General features: G+C 46.6%; 1 protein-coding gene across 1 annotated transcript; it reads right to left on the bottom strand.

Moving 5' to 3' along the window:
- Positions 1-200: 200 nt before the first annotated feature.
- Positions 201-6,919, bottom strand: nrip1b (nuclear receptor interacting protein 1b). Its single transcript, XM_079356588.1, has one exon. The coding sequence runs from the start codon at positions 6,166-6,168 to the stop codon at positions 2,536-2,538; it is 3,633 nt and encodes a 1,210-aa protein (XP_079212714.1). The 5' UTR covers positions 6,169-6,919; the 3' UTR covers positions 201-2,535.
- Positions 6,920-16,703: the final 9,784 nt, after the last annotated feature.

The raw sequence follows: 16,703 nt of genomic DNA, 5'->3' as shown, positions 1-16,703 counted from the left end.
TACCCATATTGATGTTAGATGATGTATGTCCCCTTAGTTGTTCTGTGTAGACTCTTTTTTTTAACAATAATTCAAAAGGCACACATGAAGTTTTTATGGCAGCTGATAAAAAACAACAGCTCCCTTCAGAAAACCTCATGTGACAGCTGATGGCCGTCATCGGCCAACTAGAAAGATAGGAACACATCCATACTAGTTCATGCATTTTAGTACTTTATTTCTGAGATATCAGTGCAAATGAACACCAAAAATGAAAACATAAAAAATGAAATAATGTTTCAGGTCTTCACATGAAAAAAATGAAACACCTTTTTTTTTTTTTTAATATATATTTGTTGCTACAAATGTATTTAGATGCACAATGCAGATCTATGATTGTACGTCAATCCCCCACTATAGCCCCGAGCTCTTTCACCGAGCTTTGTTAACCAGTAACAGAAACAAAAAAAAACAAAAAAAATAAAATCACAAAAATATTCAATGCACGTTTATTTTTCACACATCTGAATCAACTTGCTCAACAGTCTGTGGTTATTTAGGGACTGCTCATATTCTAGACAAACCTCTCTCTGTGATAAAAAAAGACCTATTTTAAGACTTGACATTTTCCCCCATCACCAGTAGGGATACACAGGTAGTTCCCATGCGTCTGCATGCAACAGGCAGCAGTGAGGAGAGTCAGACATTATTACACAACACAGCGCAGGATAGATTATCATTTACCACATAGAGACACATGCAAAGAACAAACCAACCAAAAAAAGATGGGCATAGCATCCTCTGCCTTTGTATGTACACTGGTACGCATATAATTCATATTTACATATCAGGGCATTAAAAACTAGGGTAATATCTTTTCTTAAACATTACAAAATAGTCATCTTTCATACTGAAAGTACTATTTACACAAATATATTTAACCATTGTGAAAATGTATTAATAATCGAAGAGACCTACTCCATGGGTATATGTATTAAAAAGATCACAAGACTAAATGGGTAAAGCAATGTGTGAACTTAACAGCACAATCAAAATAAGGAGCTAGATAGCAGATATCCCTCAAGACACCAACCTGTCTTGGTGATTATTGGGGGGCAGGTACTCATATCCAGCTGCTTTGAAAAAAAACAACAAAACAAAAAGATGTACCAGTGGTCTTCTCTTAATTATCATGCAATTCTTTTGACATTTTTATGGGTTAAGAGTTTGCCACGGAAATGAAAGATGTCCGAATAACCACAACAGTTAAAAAATCATCAAAAAAAAAAAAGACCACAAACTGTCAAATGCTCAACGGATAACAATACTGACTTTTTTTTTTTAAAAAACATGCCGTAAATCATTCTGAAAAGGACACCGAGGGCTCAGCTTCGATAATGCAAACTCGAGGTGCTCTTTTAATTGAAATGTATACAAAAAGCCATGGCTTAAAATTCAGTTGTTGTTTTTTGTGTGTGTGTGCATGAAGCAAGGTTGTGTCAGTTTACCCAGGATGGTGAGATAAGTTACTCAGACACTGCGGCCTTCCGTTGCTCCAGAAACCTGTTTCAATACAGTTGCTCAACTGCAAGAAGCACACATGCAGTGTTGACCCATCTGCTCAAAACTGCTGCAAAAAACTTAACCCTGAATTTGCACTATCGGATATTGCCCTCAAAAGTTCAATTCAAAAAAAGCATAATCCAATGATGTGTGACCATTCAAATCTCCATTGATATATTCTTACTCCATTGGTTACTATACCACAACATGAATCTGGAGAAAAAGCAAGACAAAGCATTCATCATGTTGGATCCTCACTGAAGCTACTGCAGTGTGAACATTATTTTCAAGGACATCCCTTTGAATAAATTTATTGTGTACGTTGTTGTAATGGACCAATGTCTCTGCCCCAGACTGATTTGATTTGGAATCTTATCTAAAATTGATGGGAAGTTGTGTATCTGCAAATATTCTGATGGAGAAAATAAATAAATGTCCACTGAACTCAGCACTAACATTTTTGGAGTCGTCAATAATAAATGGGGCTGGAAATGTTCTGTCTAAATTTTTTATGGTGGGCAACAAAGAGGACATGGAACAGTGATATGTGTGCAATTCAGATATAAATAATAAGTGTAAAAAAGACCACATTATAAAGGAGGACTTCGTTATTGAGAAAATGAATTATATTGTGCAAGATATTGATAGGGAAAGGTGAATCTATATCAGTTGTGTAGGCTTCCATGAATCAAATTGACATTTTGATAAGGTGGGACTGTTTTGAACCATTCCATGACCTCACTATCTAAAAATTGACAAACCAAAGCACTTGTGCATTTAAGTATGCGTTTGAATTTGAACTTGCTCTATTCCACTTACAAAAAAAAGCATTTTTTTCCTCCCCCACTTTATTTTTGTATCATCTAACCAATTTGGCAAGTTGTTAAAAAAACAAACCAAAAAACAACAACAACAAAAAAAACAGGATAACGAGAGTCAATGATTTTGGGTTCCATTTAGTTTTTCTTTTTCTTTTTGCAGTTGATACAACTTCTATTCAGATGATTGCCTCAGCCCCTGACTCTCATGGCTGTGCTTGTCATTGTGGGTTGGTGATTGTGGGTTGGAGCTCAGACTGTGTTCATAAGCATGCATGTCACTGATTGGCTCTTCTTTAACTCTGACCACTGACTGGGTTCCCTCCGCCTGATCCCTCACCTCCTTCCTCAGCTGAAGGCTGCCCTTCTGCAACATGTAATACAAGATTGGGTTGGAACGCGAGAGCCGTGGAGAGTCCAGGTTAGAGTCACAACCCTCATCCCCCTCCTCCTCTTCCTCCTCCTGACTACTCCATCTCACAGGGCTCTCAGGCTCCTGTTTGACTAGAGTAGGGGGGTCCCGTTTTTGAGTCACTGGCCATGGAGCAGGGTGGCGGCTCCAGGGGGCGCGTACAGGACTGTCACCTTGAGGGGGTGTGGGCAGTGCTCTGAGATTACTCGGAAGCCCTGAGTTGAGGGAGCCATGGGGGTGCCAGCTTGAGAGGTGGAGGAAGCTGTGATTATGGGAAGGCTGATTAAGAATGCTGCCATTGGCCTTGCCATTGGCTTGCAACACTGAAGGACTGGGTGTCCCTCGAGGTTGCTGGGACAGCTCTTTCAGGCAGTTGTCCGAGAGCAGCAGCTGTTTGAGCACATTGAAACCCCGGCTTTCTCTGGTGAGGGCTTCGCTCGGTGGGCTCCTGGGTGGAGCAACTTCCTCCTTCAGACACCTCTGCTGCTCAGGCTCTTCCTGAACCGGAGGAGATGCAAACATGTACGTGTCACCACTGTCCACTGCACTTGTAGAGCTCGTGCTATTTAAACAATCAGTCCTTTCAATGCAGAGGCGTCTCTTCTTAGGACTTGGGCTTGGATACTCCTTCTGTTCCTCTTTAACCTGTCTGGGCTGTGACTCAGCCTGCACAGCAGCACTGGTATAGTAGGTAGCAGTCTGTTGTTTAAGCAACTGGCTGAGCAGGCCATATTTTGCTATGACCTCTGTAGGCCGTGGTTCTGTTTTAAAGTCCTGCTGAGAATCCGACAGGGGGCTATTCTTCCCATAACTACTAGGTCTCTTCCTGCTATTTGACTCCTCAGACATGACTGAGGACGGTCCCACCTCCTCCATAATCTCCGTTTTGACCTTTACGTCCAAAGGGGGTCCGTTGGAGCTGTCACAGACAAAGGACGCACCGGGGATCTTTTCATAGCTTCCTCCGGCCATCTCTACACTCCTTCTGCCACAACCACTGGGCCTGTCTTTGCGGCCGACTGTGGAAGTCGCCGTGCCATTTCCTAGCAGGAGCTGCAGGACAGTGCGCCTCTCTAAAAGGTTCTCGATTTGTGATGAAGGAGGAGAGGCTTCCTTCTGACTTAAAGGTGTGCCACTTCCTGAGGGTCCATCGGAGACTGGAGTCGTGCTGGTCCTGTGAATTGGAGCATTAAGCCTTTCCAGTAGGGCAAGGGGTCTACCGGCATCTACCTCCTGACTCACCCCACTGGAGGGGATCGGTGGTGAGGAAGAAGCAGTACCACACTGGGCCAGATTCTGTAACAGCTTACTGGCACTGAAAGCAGGCTCTGAAGACTTTTCAGCAGGGAAGGCTTTGGACTTACACAAATCCAGTGGGCTAGACTGGACATGTGGGGAGGGGTAGGAGTATGGGGACAGTGCTCCACTAGCGTCCCGATTAAGTGGGTAGAGGGGCTGGGCTGGGGCTAAAGGTCTGTCTTCGGGACTTTTTGTCCTAGTCTCATCCCAGGGTACCAGTCCCTTTGGTTGGCCTTGAGACATGGCGGCCATACTTATATCAAGTGGCAACTCCTGGCTAACTGCATTTTTATTCACCATCTCGTGATTTCTTCGTTCAAGAAGCAGCTGCATGAGTGTGAGCTTCGGATGGGATTTTGGGTCAGGGCTCCTTTCAGACTCCTTGTTCTTGGGCACCTTTGGTCCTAATGACTCTGGATTCCACTTGTTTATTAGAGATTCGGTTAGTTTGTCCAGCGAGGACGTAGACAAAGAGGAGGACGAGGAGGAAGAAATTGCAGTAGACACAGAGGACACAACAGTAGAGGGCGGTGAAAAGGTTGTGGCGTGGTGTTGAGCAGAAACTTGAGGGGAAAATGTAACTGGGGTGGAGGAATACACAGTGGTTGTAGAAGAGAGGGTAGAAGTGGAAGAGGAGAAGGAGGAAGAGGGAGTTTTGGGCCCCAACTCTTGTGTATTGCCCCGGTTCCTCATTGATAGGTCAATCGGAGAGCAGCTTGAGTAGGAACTCTCGGCATCACTGCTGTCCTTGGTCAGGCTCCTCTCCTGGGTCGAGCATTCGCTGTCTGATGTGACTGAAGAGGAACCACTTGGTGGCAGGATTCCATAGCTCTCCTCCAGATGCCCATTCTTTGTCAGCTGCTTCTGACTGTTGTGGTTATTGAGTAGCAGCAGCAACAAGCTGCTGCATGTCTGGGGGGGACGGGTTGGACGTGAGTCAAAGCCTCGTTTCTCCTTTAGCGGTTGGCTGTGAGTGTGGTTTGGAGCATGAGGGGGCGGGGGTGGGGAGCTTTGGCTGTTGCCACGCAGCAAAGAGGGGCTCTGTGGACTGGAGAGGGTTGTTCGAGGGAGTGTAGTCGTTGTAGAAGTTGTTGTCATTCCATTTGGGGTCTTTAAGGAGTTATGCGTGTCTGGGACTCTCGGTGGAGTCCCTCCTACACTAGGTGGCCTTGTGTCAGGGCCATACTGCTGGTTTGCCATGGCAGCTAGTCTTTCACTGGCAGACCTTCCGGAGAGCTGGGCTTTGAGGGCGTGCTCTCGAGAGTACTGCTGGAGATGGGCTTCGCTGGAAAGTAGCAGGGCCAGTTGACTGCACGCGACACTGGGCTTGGGTGAAGGTGCTGGACTGGAACGGATCTTTACCATGTTGGCCACTGCCTTCAGACGCTCTGCACAGGACACTGATTCAGCAGCTGTCGGAGCAGAAGGAGGGGTGGCACTGTGTGCTGACCGAGGTGATTCTGGGGGTCTGTCCTGACTGTGTCCCCTGCGACTGTAAGGTGTGTTGCTGTGATTTTGAAGTTTACTCTTCCTCATTAGGCCCTTCAAGCGGCTTGAGGCAGTCCCGTACACAGGTAGTGGCTCTTTGTCTGCAGGCGGTGCCTTCGAGGGAGAGGAGCACTCGCTGGGGGGTTTATTGGAGTGCTGAGACATTGCCACACTCTGAAGCCTTGAACTGAAGGACTGCAGCAAGGACGCCAACAGAGTGCTCTCCCCAGCATGAGGATTTCCCTCAAGTGATCCATTTTGCAGGCCACCCGCTTGTCCATTCAGCTCTATTGAGGGTGAACTCTTTTGCTGGTTCCCTGGATCATCCCAGGCTCCAGAGCGCAGCAGACGGGCCTTCTTCAGGTGCTGTGAAGAACCTAGAGTTGGCCCATTTGTTCCAGACTTGGGTGCTGTTGGGCCATGGCTGGGCAGTTGGAATGGCCCACCCACCTTTTCACTCTGCTCCTGGTTGCTGTGGGCAGCCTCAGACCTCCCACTTGCCGTGGCCCCAGGCCCGGCTACCACTGGATGCATCAGTAAACCTTCCAGATAAGTTAGAACAGCTGAATCCTTGTGTGTCTCAGGGCCAGGCTCCTCCCCATGAGTCATGTTCAATACTAGGATCCCCTCGTATGGTTCAGCACTGATACTGGGAAACAAATGTCCACTAGGTCATCTGTCTGACAGTGGCGTGTACTTCCTAAATACCAAAAAGAGGGCAGGCAACTCCACAGAGTTAGCCTGCAGGGGAATGACGGATGCACAGGCTGGATGTGATCCCTCTATGCAGTGGGCAAAGTCAGCGCTGTGGTGAAACAGCAAACATTGTTTCAGGCAAACTGGGGCAGGTTGGCCTTCCAGGCATTGTTGTATGCCTTTAAAAGACCGTAGGATCCCAGAGGGCCTAGATCCAGGCTTATGTGAGTAGCAAGAGAGGAGTCAGCAGGATTTCACCACAAAGATGTTGACACATTCCGTGGCTGTGGATGTTTGGGATGTCTGTCCTAGGCCCTGCAGTGGGTCTGCCAGTGGCGCCTTTCAGCTTTCCAGATCTCACATGGGGGACCTACAGTAGTGAGTGAGATGGAGAGGGAGGTAGAGAGGGAGGGAGGTAGAGAGGGGTTGGTAAGGTGAAAGGGAAAGAGGAACGAGAAAAAAAGGAGAAACTGTGTGAGAGGCAGGAATTTGTACAGCACTATATCACATTCATTTCACCACCTTGTCTGCCATCTCTGTTACTTAGCAACATTTCAGATTGACTGCACACGGCTCCTTCCTCTCTCTCTCTCTCTCTCTGCACTCTCCCCTTGCAACCCGCTGAACAGACGACAAATGTAGATTAGGCCTGATTGGATCCAAATTGAAAATTCAAGCCCACTACCTTGAAAACATTCAGGTCGTGAGCGGTAAGCCCCTCACAGCGATGTCTTTCAAAAGTGAAGGGGCCTTGTGAGAGCTGTGAATAATTTCTTGTGCAGCTTGTCATTTCAGTGGATTATCCCCCCACCAATCCTGCTCCTTATGCACTTGAGCAGCATCTCACACGATGCAACCCTCCGTGTCTCCATGAAGACGGAGCCGCCCACATACACACAAGCTAGTATTTAAGCAATAATGTTGAGACAAATGTGCACCGGAAATGTATGCACAATATTACAGTTCAATCTGGTGTTGGTGACTACTTGTGTTATCACTAAACCTGCATGTTTTTTCAACACCTGCCAAGCTATAAATCCAACACACTGGATTTTGTTTTTTTATTTAAATAGGAAAAAATCCAAAATGTGAACTCAGCTGACATGATGTAAGACATGTTTATGACAAAAGTACAAAAGCAATGAAGAATCACAGGGGGGATATTTGTTGCAGAAAAGACATCCTTGACTTTTAAATGTGTGTGTGTGTAATGTTCTACTGTGCGCGTTTATTGAGAGGTGGTGGCTTTAGGATCAGGTGCACCTGTCACACTACACCACTGTCAGGAGGACTGAACTGGTGACACTGGGGGGGGAGCATTTCTGCCAGTTGCTATGACAGTGTGAGAAGCTCTGCCCCTGGAAGACCTCTGCTCTGAACCCTGTCAGCGTGGTTTCCGTGGATACAGGACACCTCCGACAGTCCTGGCCGCATCCCATAAAGGTTAATTAATACAGAATTTCCACCTCGCCTCAGCTGCTGTCCGTGTCCTTTCCTGAAGCCGTCCTCACCTTTGGTGTCCGCTGAGTGGACCGACATAGTAGGTCACACGACAGGACAGCAGCCCTTGATTATGACGAAAGGCCAGGCAACCCACGCAGCCACCAGTCTAAATACTTCACAGAGAACAGTAGCCAGGGCCAAAAACAACAAGGCAGCGGTCCTCTAATCAGGCAGAAATCCATCCCTGTGGCCAAGGTCCACAGGTTGTCATGACAGTAAGGGCAACAAGGTGGCACTTTTTAACCCCCCCCCTCCCCTCCCCCCACCTCACCCACAACGAGCTGGGATTAGAAGCAGGATTTAAATCATCAGTGCACAATTAAGAAAGAAAACAACCAGGTTGGACCCAACCAGGGGTCCATGAAGCATCGTTCGGCATCTAACACAAACACTCAGGTGAGATCGGCCCATTTACACTTCAAGGCCTTTTTTTTTTTTTTTTTTTTTTTTTAAGCTGTTGACCTAAATCTGACAACAATAAAAAGCAAACCTGGTCATACTGGGCCATCTGACGTCTGCTGTCATGCTAATCTGAGATGCACAGGATTAGGGCTATTTCCACTCCAGTGAGCTTAGAGCAATTATAATAGAATTCCCTGTAACACCTTGCTTGATCAGCACAGTAAGCGAACACATGCTTACCTTCAACAAAGCCTGACAAAGTTACTAATATGTAATGATACAGGACCCCCCCCCCTCCCCTCCCCTCAGTGAGTGAGAGAATAAATACAAATGGAAAAGCACACTTACATGCATTCAACATGGGAAATTCTGTTAATCTCTTTGCTGCTGGCAGTAAACCTTTTGGAATTACAGTTGACCTTGTCTCTGGTTTTTTTTTGTTGCCAAAGAAACTTGAACACAGAGCAGACAAGGCTGCACAGGGATACGATGACACAGCACTGTGTTAGTTTATGCACAACAGAGATACCGCATTCACTATCTCACGTTAAGTACTCTTTTGAAAAAGAAAAAAAAAAGTAAGGACCTTGAGGCTCTTGAGAGACATGTAATGACAGAGCCGGTGTCAAAAAGCCCGGCTACAGCAAGGGCAAGAGAAAAGATGTTTTCCTCCGTGACAGAGCTGTTAAATAAATGACCTTAATATAGGGAACGCCGTCCTCTATGCAGAGATGCAGAGCCCCTAAAGCACAGCGCCCTCCTCCTCGCTCTGGATGTGTGATGTGTGCATTACTATTACATTATCTCCCCTTGTGTATACATATAAAATGACCTTACACATCTGTTAACATGTCATCTCATTGGTGGTGGCACCCAAAAAGCATGACCTCCACCCCTCCCACTCCCCTTCCCCCACCGCGGGACACCACAGCACCAATGAGCTGCTCTACAGTTTCTGTGGTGATTATCCATTATCCTTGACAATGTCAGCCAATGACAGAGCAGGCCCCATTCCAAAGTGATTTTTACCCCTACAGTCAGCCGCTGACTGCGAGGGGGGGGGGGGGGAGGCCGAGGAGCTTCATCATCTTCATCAGCGTCCCCTCTCTTTTTTTTGTATCGCTCCTCTTGTACTTAAAAACGACAACAGGAACAGGAAAGGTCACGGCAATCTCAGCGGCTTTCTAAGACACGTGAAATGACCGGAGTGTGCCGCCGCAGAGGTCACGGATGACATCTTAAAAAGTGACCTTCGTTCCCCTCAACCCCACCACCCGCTCACACTCGTGCATAAACACACTTGGTAACAGGCTTTTGAAAAAAAAAATAAAAAAGCGAGTTATTTAATGACCTTCATCGGCAGGAACGGTAATCCATTTAGGCCATTTAAAATGTATGAGACCAAACAAAAGAATTAAAGGGAGGAAGAGCCAAAGGAGCGGCAGTTAAAGTCAAGGTCATTCATGCTGCCGAGGCTTTTCCACTTGATGCAACAGCTGGTGTCCATGCAAAGCTCTGGGCGTTAATAAAAAGTGACAATGCTGCCCGAGCGGTGTGTGTTACTAATGTCTGACACCAGCCTGGCAGATGTGTTCTCCGTGCATTAAAGGGGGAGTCAAGGTTAAAGGAATTTAAAAGAAGAGGCGATGCCTAAACACTATTATATCATGTAATCTGCAGCCCAGCCCTGCTGCACATACTCAACAGGGTAGCTCACTTACACATGCGGCGTGACCGCTATTTGTAAATTCAATATGGCCTGACATGATTGAATCAGACAAAACATAAGCTACCTGACCAGGTGCAGTTCTTGCTAGCCTTCCGGAAGTGACCAAGTGCACCAAAGTTGGATTGGATTCTCTTGTTCAGCCTGAGAGAGGTAAACAGGAGCCGAACAGGCCGCTGAACGCCAGGAGATGTTTTTGCAGATCAAGTCAATCAGGACAAAATGACACTGAAATGCAATACACAGACACGAGCACGCCCTGATACTGAGAAGCAGGGCGCTCTGACCGACTTCTTAGGATCGCACTGCCCAAACAAGTCGTGCACACGCCTCGGTGTGTGTGCACACAGAGACGCGGGAGAGCACCATGCATAAAGGAAACCTGATGCTTCAAAAAGTCCGACCTCCGGTGTGTCGTAGCACGGGATAATCTACCGGTCAAATAGTCAAAGTACGTGCGTGCAATGAAGATTTCAGAGCTGGACAAAATGGGGGGGCAAAATGCTAAAGTTCACGGCCCGCATCGTGGCCACGTTGGAGGAGCGCGTGGGCGGATTTTAACTTCATCTGCACTCATCAGTACAAAGAGTTACCGGGGTTGAGAGGGAGCAGAGAGGAATTCATGCACACTGATGAGTCATCTAAGAGGTTCAGAGCCCAGCTGACTGGCAGAGGACCCAGCCAAGCTAGCCGGCGCAACGATGGTATCAGTGTATCACAGACCCGGACCTTTAGGTGCCCGGGCCTGCGTAGATATGCTCACAAAATGTTTGTGCCCATCGTAAATATTTGTGTGCCATTTGGAAGACCCACCCAAGGGCCATTTCCTGAGCGCCTGAAATTACTGCATCAATTAAACACACACACACACATTCCCCTCTTAATGAGCCGTGGCTGCCATCAATCTACACCTGATTCATTTGTATTGGGCTCCGAGCTAATCTCCTGCTCACATCATCTGTCCAAAATGGTGCTCATTTCCCTTCCGAAACAACACGCATTTTCCATCCGTAAACACTGGAGCTGGAAATAGGAACAGCTGATTGCCCCGTGGCCAGCACGCCATCAGGCACAACAAGGCTCTCGAAACAGACTGCAGCGGTGATGTCTGAGGGAAATGGGCCACTTTGCAATTGAGATCAAATGTCCCACCGTCAGGCTGCCCTGAGAGCTGGATAAAACCAGCTAAAAAACATCATCCTTTAATGAATCATTTCCATAATATCCCTGGCATCAGCCCGAAGAAGGCTCGCCATGAGTCAGCAAGAGGTCCGACCGCACTGGGTTAACAAAGTGCTGCTGTTTGTCTTCTAACTGTGAGTAATTGGGGGATGGTTTAGGAGTAATATGGTGTGTGACAGAGGTCTAAGTGAAGGAAAGAAGAGAACATATCTCTGCTATCATTCTGCCTTTCGTAATGCTCCCAATGACCTACTTTCTAGTTTTTAAATCATCCTAATGCTCTGAGTGAGGCGGGTGGAAGATATTACAGCGCACGGCCATTTGTGAAGGGACGCTCCATCACAATCCGAAAAAAAACAACTTTTATTTGTTCATCGTGCAGTAAAATTACAGGTTTGTTTTAAATAAATTAAGATACATTTAACCCAATAAAGTGTAAAGCAATTATGTCGGACTCTATTCCAGGAAAACCTCTCAAGCAGCACAAATCCAGTTGGCAGGAGCAGAGTTGAGTACATGCCAATGAACAGGAGACTTCAATCAGATTAGTCCTACACCTGGACCTGAAGGCCCGACCCGGCGCTGCAACTCAGAAAGTCCCATTAAGAAAAGTCCAGAAGGATTCAGAATCTAGACTAGAATCCAGCTAAAAAAAAAAAAAAAAAATCAGTTACTTGGCATTCAGGTGATGTGGAGATATACATGGTGTATATTTCACAACCTACTGGGCTATGATTGGCATCCATCACTCTGACATATTGAGCTGGTGATTCCTAACTTACAGAGTGCTCAGAGCTTTATTTTGCACAGGAGTCAGCAGTTTGTGATGGTCTAAAAGCCCAAATGTTCATCTTTTTCTAACCATAACCAGAAGCAGTTTTTTTACGAGTCGAAAAGCAAACTTGGTAGATTTAATCATCGTAGCTCCTGAACTTGGCAAGGTTTAAGAAACGATCACAGTTAGGGTTCAAATATGAAGTTAATGGCGGGACAGTAAGTGCAGTCCAGGATTTGACACATTAGTTCTCCGAGCCAGGAAACTTAGCGGTACACTCAGAAAGCTCACGATTGGCCAACGAGAGGATTACATATGGTCATCGTCGACGATGGTGGTCAACATCAAATGTTATGTTTGTGATAAAGCTCCACGACAGGGATTCAAACCAGCAACAGTAACAGTTAGCATCTGGTAGCGAGGGCGGTTTGGCGATGTTTGGATTCAGGAAGTGGAATAAAACCACTGAACTGGAGCAGAGCGAGACCACATCCAGCACGAACTCCAGACAGGAAGACTGAGGCAACGCTAAGTGCTCGAGCAACGGTTTGCTAAATTAAGTGTGTGTAGTGTGTGTGTGTGTGTGTGTGTGATCTGTTTACTAAACTACGAAGAGAAAAAGAAAGTGAAAGTAGATCACAGCGAACGTGCTCATCAAAGACAGATCTGCGTTTTTGACTCGTGGAGCCGTTTGAGGAGAACTCACAGAGGACCAGCAGCTCAGCTAGCTCCACTTCCTCTAAGATAGCAGTGATTAGACAAGCAGCAATATGGCGCCCCCCCCCGAAGGACCTTGTACCAGCCTGCACCCCGCTGTTACACAACCTGGAGAGGACCCAAGTTTAAGCCTCTGCTACTCAAGTTAATGTTACAAGTCTCATATGATTCCTTTTTGGGAAAAACACATTTTCACCAATTATTAAGCTCGGGTTACCCATGATTCTTTGCACCGGAGATTATAATGTGATTGTTTCGGTCACTGGCCTTTGTGTGTGTGTGTGTGTGTGTGTGTGTGTGTGTGTGTGTGTGTGTGTGTGGGGGGGATGTTAACTGCTGCACGGTCAAAAACACAAATTTAAAATAGTTTTTTTCCTTATTAAATGTAATCTCAGAGGCAGCTTTAAATGTTACATTTGGCCCAAACGCAGATGGAAACGACGCGGCGTGTTAAACACAAGCTAACGAGGATGAGCGTAGATTTGAGGTTGAGTGGTGAACTTCACTGAAGAGGACCAGAAGACCAGAAAAGAAGCAAACCAGAAAAGAAAACTTGAAACTTTGCTCTTCACAAACATAAAGCTTTACATCTGCTTTAAAAGTTTTAAGAGACACTTCTCTTTTGGAACATTTTGCTGCTGATCAATTAGAGCATGAGTCAGCTTGGCTGCTAACCAGTTCAAATATATTATATTTCAATATGGGACAAGGTCAAAAGCTTCCTTTAAATCAGCGTTATAAGGATCCTTGAACATAGCTCGACAGGGGAAGGACCTGGAGGATTTACTTTTCAAAAGATATTTAGATAATTGACGAGTTTATTCGTCGTGGGAAACACGACCATACTGTATGTAGAAACATGATTAAGACAGAATAGTGCAACTGATAAAATATCCATAGAGAAAAACAAATCCAATGATCTGGACTCAGGAGAGAAAACTACATGGACCATCGGACCTTTGTTCAGCTCCACTTTCTCTCTTTACAGTCTTTGCACATTTCTGAATATTATTATGCAGCATGCTTATCTGCTATCGTTTACATTTCCTACTGTGCAAATATTTATTTATTATTTCTGTAATAATTTACTCTGCTGCTACCTGTAAATAACTCGCTCATCTTACCTTCATTAGAGGGACTTTTTTTATTCTTCTTCAGTTTCAGCTGTGTGCACTTTAAGAAGAAGCCAAATCATTTAGTTGCACAATTAAATAATGACAAAAAAGTCACTCTACTCTATTTCATTATTTCAGAGCTGCACAACAATGTAAACGCTTCTTTCTTTAGTATTTGTAAATAAATCTGACAGAATCTGTGTCTCGGGTTCTTAGCGTTAAAACCTCCTTTCCTTTTTCTTCTCCCTGTGAGGACGATTCCAGCAGTGGGTTCAAAGCTGCCCTCGGCCCTGTGCGGGATAAGTGGCGGGTAAACGTTCATATCATTTACGTAAATATTAGTTTGATGTCTTTAGGTCCTCACACATATTAATAACTCCGGTTCTCTGAAAAAGAAACCAAAGAAAATCATCTCTCAAAAGTCATCTGCAGCAGTTTGTAAACTTCCACCAATGTCTGCACTCGGTACACGTTTTGTAAACCAATCACAGCCTCTCTACTCCACGCATGCACGAGCCCACACTCAGAGCATGAGGTGAAATCAGCTTCTGAACCAATGGCACTCATGTGAGTGAGGGGGCGTGGCTTAAGAGGGAGCACAGAGGGGGGAGGGGCTGAGTGAAGAAGGAGCACGGAGAGAATGCTACTTTTAAAATCATGCTAGTTTTAGATAATTACCAACCCTGCCTTTAAAGCACAAGGACAGGCGTCACATCCTTTTGGACGATCGTTAGCCTGATAATAACAAAAAAAAAGTGGCGACTGGAGAAGAAGCCACCATCGTGGCGAACAGCGGCTGCGAGAGTGGAAAAGATGCGTGATGAAAGCGCAGCAGACTTGAGACTCTGAACTTGCGCCCTCGTTCATCCTCTCAACACAGGTGGATTAAGACTGTGTTCAATCAACTCTCAACGGTGTCATTCTATGGTGGACAGGATTTTCTAAAGATTGCACGCAGCTGACGAGCTGAAATGATCCGTTTAATCTAGTTTGACTTAAAGACACATTCTGCGTTTAGCCTTGCATCCAGGTCCTCAGCTCTGGTTGCTGTCACTCAAACTGCAGCTCCTATCAAAGCAGAGGTTAACTGGAATAAAGGGGCTTCACCCGGACGCCCAGGTGTCAGTAGTTCCTGGTCGTGCAGCTCGATCGAGAGCCAGCAGAGAGGAAAACTCTTTTTCTGCAGACTTTTTAGTTTGAATCCAAAAAGTTTGAGCCTTTACTGTAACCAAGACAAACAGAGTGTCAGCCGAGATGCAGACAAGCACGGGGGGGGGGGGGGGGGGGGCGAGGCTTGCAGGAAATGAGTCTGTCTTCCTTTAGTCTGCCATCGACGATTAAACAACCAGACGGAGAGAGATAGACAAGGCCAGCACTCGCCTGCAGTCGGCCGATCATTTCTATGTCATGAAGGAGATCAGGAGGACAGAGGAAACTATTTAAAGGTAAATGCAGTCGAACAAGCGGCCCCCCCCTCCCCCCAAAAAAAGAGCCAAATGCTAACACGGGGTATTGCGCTGTTTTGGGAGGCGAGCGCAGACACACATCATGCTCCCGCACCTTGTCATCCTTAGCTGTGGAGGCTGATACAGGTAAAGTGCAGTAATCAATTTGCTCTGCTGGCAGGCGCGCTCCTTTAGAATACTAATCAGGCTTCATCCCTCCCTCCTCCATTCTCCTTCCTCGTTCACCTTTCTCATGACTTGACACCCCCACCTCCTCCCTCCCTACCTCCCTACCTCCCCCCCCCCCCCACCCCCCCCCCCCCCAGTGCCCCAGACCTGACCAAATGCTAAAGGAGGGCGGGTTGTCTTCTGCACAGGATAACTGCTGCCACTAATCAAGCCTACGTGCATCGGGGCGTGGGATTAAAAGAGCTTGCACAGCTTGACTCGGGCACTGAATGGTGTTAGTGCTCACACACACACACACACACACACACACACACCACACACACAAGTCCAAAATAAAACCTATAGGGAAGCCGGCAGCGTCTCATCCTGGAAACACACACACACACACACACACACACACACACACACACACACACACACACACACACACACACACACACACACACACACACACACACACACACACACACACACACACACACACACACACACACAAACCCTCAGACGATGCAAACACAACACAACAAGGTCAACTTAAAAGCTGATGTTAGTGTGAACATTCTCCTGCTATAAAAGAACACACAGAAGGAGATTAGATCTAAAATTACTCCGCCAGTCCAAACGGGCCTCGGTGGTGAACCACCCGTCTCTATCTCTCAGAACACATGTCACGCAGGGAGGCTGCAGCGCTGTGTGTGCATCTGAAGCCAGAAAAGAAAAGAGGAACAAACTCAGCTGTGAATTGACAGGGCCTTCATTCCCGTTCGTTTTTCATTTGGAGAGATGGCTTACCACAGGAGGAAGGGGGGGGGGGGGGGGGGGGGGGGGTCTCTACACCATATCAAACACATACCAGAGGTTGCCTGGAGGCTGAAACAAAGCGTCCTCGATGTTGCACACATACAGTACACAGGCGGTGTGTGTGTGACAGGAGGGAGAGAGAGAGACAACGCCACCCTATGCATCAGCAGGGATATTTCATTATGTACATAACGAGTGCCATTAATCGCTCTTAACAAGAGGACACAACCTCACCTTGGCAGTCTCACACGCGCAGCAGGAGGGTGGGGGGGGGAGGGGGGGGGGCATGGAAATATCTACAGTGCGCAGTGAAATTAAAATTCACCACACTCAAGGATCCGCCGCCTCCTTTTGACCGACCACATCGCGGGGGCCCGGGGGTGTGTGGAGGCACGCCAGCAGTCATATAGGAGCTGCCCGTCTGACGGACACATAAAAACACATTAAAAAGTAGAAAAAAAAGAGGAGAAGAAGAGCTACAGGAGCCGAGGAGAGGATAGAAATATATAATAATAGTCGGGGGAAAATGCCGCAGTGACGGTTGCCAGCGGGGGCTCATGCCCTTGACATACTGACACGGGTGGAGGGGGGGG

The sequence above is a fragment of the Symphodus melops genome, assembly GCF_947650265.1.
Source record: "Symphodus melops genome assembly, chromosome: 11".
NCBI lineage: Eukaryota > Metazoa > Chordata > Actinopteri > Labriformes > Labridae > Symphodus > Symphodus melops.
This window is presented reverse-complemented; position numbering and strand designations above follow the sequence as displayed.